At 33.7% G+C, this 5744-nt stretch overlaps 1 protein-coding gene across 1 annotated transcript; it reads left to right on the top strand.

The window, feature by feature from the left end:
* The first annotated feature begins 276 nt into the window (after nt 1-276).
* LOC133338482 (aquaporin-like) lies at nt 277-5522 on the top strand. Its single transcript, XM_061546650.1, has 3 exons — nt 277-320; nt 4661-5225; nt 5310-5522. The coding sequence occupies exons 1-3, from the start codon at nt 277-279 to the stop codon at nt 5520-5522; spliced, it is 822 nt and encodes a 273-aa protein (XP_061402634.1).
* The last annotated feature ends 222 nt before the right edge of the window (nt 5523-5744 follow it).

A 5744-nucleotide genomic window follows, 5' to 3' on the forward strand; every position in this document is an offset into this window, starting at 1 on the left:
GTTAACGATTGATGCAAAGAAATAACCAATGCGTTGCAACCACACTACCGCACACTTGTTCAAACAGAATAAACTTGAATCAAGAAATTCTGGTATTACAACAATAACAACCGCATATTTTGAGATAGTTTTTATGTTGGCTTTTTGGATTTCTAAGATTAAATTCAAGCCATTGAAGAATATACACCAAATACCATTGATGACGGTGATGATGACGATGGTCATACAACAAGTTTGTAATATTCCAATGCAATTCTCTTGAGAAGTGCAACACAGATGACTGCCGCACGCTCACACAGTTTCAATTGTGGTCTTAAGATGTAAGGAAGTAACAGATTTGTGTAAGCGGAACAAAACGACAAGTGTTGCTTCATTGACAAAAAGTTTTTTCAAAAATAAAAAAAATAAGAATTAAAAATTGTCTTTGAAATAAAATTCCGGTTTTTTAAGTTTATATTTTTTAAGAAAAATGAAAGCAGATGAAGCATTTAAAAGGTGCGGATGTGCCATGTCAATAAATCATATCCCTATTTTAATTTTTTCTATGTATTAACATTGTGTATAATGTGTGTGTCATGTGAACTGAAAGTGATCTAAATAAATAAAAAATCGTTTGGTGATAGCCCTCAAAACGTGTATTGGTTTGCATGGCCATATTGAAAATGGGTACTAGCCATTGCCAATTTTCGTATATCACTTCTTCCGATCGTCAATAGAAGATAAACTGTTTGAATTGTACTTCACAGTGTCTGTAGATAACAATAAAAATAAAGTACTGTTATTGCCCGATGGGGATTGTTGGAAAATTTATTCTAATATTGTCACCATAGGGAAGAAGATTATGCATTGAATAAAGATAGTAATCTGGAATTTTTGTTAATACAAGTGAAGAGAGAGATTAATAAATTGCGATATAAATTTTTGAAATTAATTAAAAAGCTAAACGGCCTAGACCAAACTAACTTAACTTTTTGCTAAGCAAACCAAACAAAATAGATGTGGACAAAATGGCCTGTCGAATACAGTTACCCCCAGTTTGTATAACCTTTAATAGGGCGATGGAAAATAACTAGAACTTTGGATATGAGAATTACAGTTGCTGTATGGATAAGGGGGAGGGACATAACGAAATGATATTTTGAGGGTTCAGTCACATTTTCCAATTTAAAGGCTTGGTTGGAGGCTGACATATATATATATATATAGTATAGGTATAGTCCAGTTTTAAAGGTATCACCTCATGTGAGGTAATTTGAAGACTTTTACTGTATTTTTCAACCGAAGGTGCTTTAATTTCGCGTGCCGAAGGAGGGTGATAAAAAATTCTGTAGAAGTGTTCAATATAGGCTCTAATTTGACATAGCCCCTGTATTGTGACATAACTTTAGTTTCAGAATTTGAAAGCCTTTTGAACGGGGAGATACATTTTTGAACTAATTCCATATATATCGTTTTTTTTTTTTTGAAATTTTTAAGGTTTTATACAGATTTTCGCAAAGATGTGGATGAAATTTGGCATTCCTGATTCCGGGTGAATAAAAACTTATTCCCATTTTGTTTTCGGTTTTCATTGCATTGAATTCTTCACCATGTGTGGTTGTAGGACAATTTACCATTAATCAATATAAAAAGCAATTTTTTATTAAATTTATAATTTTTCAAAATTGTGGCAGTTGTGTGTGAGGCCTTCCTCACCATGGATGATAGACTCATATAGTGTACTAGCATATGCCCGTTACTGCGTTTGCGGAAAGTGGACCTTTCAAAAATACAAAGTAAATTGTATATTTCTCTATAATTTGTAATTTCACCAAAATCCAAATTTTACCAATTTTGTTTTTGCAAAATAGTCAGACTGAATCCCAGTTTTAAGGGATTTTTCGATTTTAATTTTTCAAGATTTTCAATGGGCTGGTAAATCTATACCAATGCTTATTAATGTTTGTAACTTTACACGTATATATTTGAAGATTTAATAGAGAAGAAAAATAATTTACAAAAAATGTTTGTTATTGTTTTGTTGTTGTTTTTTGCAATAAAAAAGTCCTTATTTTTGATGGCGGGCATGATAACTCCTCACTGGAACGTCGGAATCCGAAAATTCCAACGGTGTTAGAAAGAGTACATGTCTGGCTCTCGTATGGCTCTAAAATTAATCAACGAAGATCTATGCCGATTGACTTTATCCTAGTTCATACGATAGCTATACACTCACAGAGATACGTATAAAAATTTGGAATCGATTGGGTTATTGGTTTTTGAGTTATCGTGTCCGCTATTCGCAAAACCAATGTTTGGAGAAAAACGCGTTTAAAGTTTGAAAAGCCCTTCAGCCGTCCCTTGATGCTGACGCAATAAATCGTCTATATCTTCAAGCGTTCTTGATATTTTCAATTGACATTTTGTAGGGACATTCTTGAATTAGTATAGATTCGAATTAAATTTAAAAAAATGACACCGTGAATGGGGGGAGGGTGCCCTTAATACACATTAATATCAATTTCCACAACTACCCACCCCAACAATCCAACATTAATGATATTTCCCAATTTCAGGATTCCAACCTCATTGTTTCACCCAAATCCCAATTGGACTAAATTTAGTACTATATAGTTCACATAAGTACGAATTTCCAAAATTTCTTAATTCCAAATTTAAGGATTCCTGCTCCATCGATTCACATAAATACAAATTTGATCAAATTCTGTGGCTTTTAGTTCACACCAATATAAATGTTCATAATCTACATCATAAATCCAACAGAAATCATGTTTCCCAATTTCAGGATTCCGGCCTGATCGGTTCACATAAATCCAAATTTAATATCATTTAGTACACATTAGTAAAAAAATCCAAACCTTTCTACACACTCCTACAACTACATCCTACAACCCAACAATAATCTTAATTCAATGTTTGAGGAATTCAGCACTATTGGATTACCTAAATCAAATTTAGTACACACTTATATAAAATTTCCAATATAATTCAAGTTGTATAAAATTTAGTACCCATAAATACAAATCTCCAAAACTATATCCATACAGGATTCCAGCCCCATTGGTTCACTCAAAATCAAATTGTGTCAAATTTAGTACACATCAGTAGAAGTTTTCAAAATTTCGTACATACCCAACTGTTATCCTAACTTCAAATTTTAGAATTTCAGTTCTATTGGTTCAGCCAAAATTTAAATTGTACCAAATTTAGTACACATAAGTACGAATTTTCAATGTCATATAACCAAGAGAAATCTTATTTCCCCATTTCAGGATTCCAGCACTATCGATTTACCATAAATTCATATTGTACAAATTTTAGTACACATTAGAAATGTCCAAAACTTCATGCATACTCCATTCCTACATCCAACAGTGATTTTAATTCCATATTTTTAGTATCCCAGCTCTATCGTACTCATGAGTACACATTCTCAAAACTACCTACATATCCCAAACCTACACTAAGGTAATGGTAATTTCAAAATCCAGGATTCCAGCTCCATTTGTGGCTCCAAATTCAAATTGTATCAAATATAGTATATATAGTGCATGAGTACACACTTCCAAAACCACCTACTTATATCGACCCTACTTCTCAACCTGGCTTCGTATTCCAAACTTCGGATACCTATAATTCGAATTTCCAAAAAAACACTTTGTACTCTTACCCCATTAACTACTTTTCGAGTCCATTCCAGTGCGAAATTCCAAAATCCCAGTCAAAAAAAAATCCCTAATCCCAAATTTTAAGATTCTAGCTGCAGCTGTTTCGTCTGAACTTTGATGAATCGTTAAGTTAATCAGCCAATCACTTTGCTCTTTTATTACTTTAGATTGGAATATGATTCGCTTCGTATAACACATGTGTTTTTATTAAACAGTTGACAATCTGTGCCAAGGGACCAAATTATACACAGATTTTATTATTAGCAAAGAGGTTTCGGATTTAATTTTGATCAAATCGGTTATTCAATTCGCTTCAAATTATATTTATATGTTTAAAAAATATTGACCATTTATGAGGGAGGTACCGGAAGGGATGGAATACTGGGTCTAATCTTGGGACTTGATATAGGCTTGATAAAGATAAAAGGTTATGCAAAATGTTGCTCCAACCGGACATTCCATTCACCTGATATTGGATTGGGTACGTACCAGAAGGAGTGGACCAGTGGGTCCCATCTTGGAACAATGTGCCAAAATTCAAGTTCTATCTTAAATATTGCGATCTCTATAGTAATTCCCACTGACAGAGGGACATGGTTAAACCGAGAGAAATATTCGATAGAATATTATTCTGATCAAGAATATATATATATTGGGTCTACAAATGTAATATCTTATTTTTCTGAGGAGATAAATCGCGATCCTGAACAAAACTTGGTGGAAAGGTCAAGAGGAGACGAATCATTAGCGAATCTTTTTAACTTTTAAAAACTTGGATCATGTTTGAGAATATCATTTTGAATAATAAATGTTAGGAATATCCAAACATTCTGGGATACTCTGGTACACTTTTTTTGATCTTTAACATACCGAAATTTTTAGCAAATCCCCTATCCTTAAGGATAGGGGATTTGCTGATAGTCTGAAAGCAGCAAGCTTTCAGATTTTTAAAATAATTAAATCGAAAATTGTATTTCTTCTTCTATTTTCAGTTGCTGTAAAAATTTACGCGCAAAAATCCTCATAAAGAATGATACCTTAGACAAAATATGCATCTTTTTGGCTGAATTTCTGGGCACCGCAATTATGATCTTCCTGGGCTGTATGGGTTGTGTGAACACACAACACTTCCCCAACAATCATTTGCAAATGTGTTTGAATTTCGGTTTGGTAGTCATGGTGGTGATACAATGTTTTGGTTGTGTTTCCGGTTCACATTTGAATCCGACCGTTACCATTGCTGCCTATATTTATAAAATGATATCCGGGCCCATGACTGTGATATATTTTTGTGGTCAAATGTTGGGCAGTTTTATGGGTTATGGTTTACTGAAGGTGGTATTGCCGGAGAGTACAATTAATTCGCCTTCGACTGGTTTGTGTGTTACCATTCCGCATCCCGATTTGACTGCGGGACAGGCATGCCTAATCGAATTTATTATAAGTGCTGTTTTGATTTTCATTTGTTGTGGTGTCTGGGATCCACGTAATGTCAGGTTTCATGATTCCGTGCCAATTCGTTTTGGTTTGGCTATTGCATGTTTGGCCATTACTGCTGTAAGTACAATAACAAGGATATTTTTTTATAATAATTGCAATTATTTTTTTATAATAACAAGACGTTTTATCCTTATATTATAGGGTCCCTTCACAGGTGCAAGTATGAATCCTGCCCGTTCCTTTGGCCCCGCCTTGTGGCACAACAGCTTTACCAGGCATTGGATATACTGGGTCGGTCCCTTGCCTGCAGCCGTCTTTGCAGCCTTCAGTTATAAGTTCATATTCAGACGTGAAGTCAAAGAAGAAGCCATCCATCAAAAATTACATAGCTTGGATGATGTTCCATTGTCATAAATATGCATATTCATCACCATTACGACATCTTTGTGCAATTCTCTGAAGTGAAAATTCCGATTCATATTATTTATTTTTCATGATTATATTATTTGATTTTAAACAGTTCGTATGTGAGTAGTCATGACGTTTAATAAAGTTTTTAATTTATTTATTTTAAAATAGTTTATTTGTGTTTAAGGACTCCTCACAGGTGGATATAGAAATGCCCACATATGGATG

Source organism: Musca vetustissima, unplaced genomic scaffold, assembly GCF_032173495.1.
Source record: "Musca vetustissima isolate MV318-11 ecotype Yass unplaced genomic scaffold, APGP_CSIRO_Mvet_v1 utg32277, whole genome shotgun sequence".
NCBI lineage: Eukaryota > Metazoa > Arthropoda > Insecta > Diptera > Muscidae > Musca > Musca vetustissima.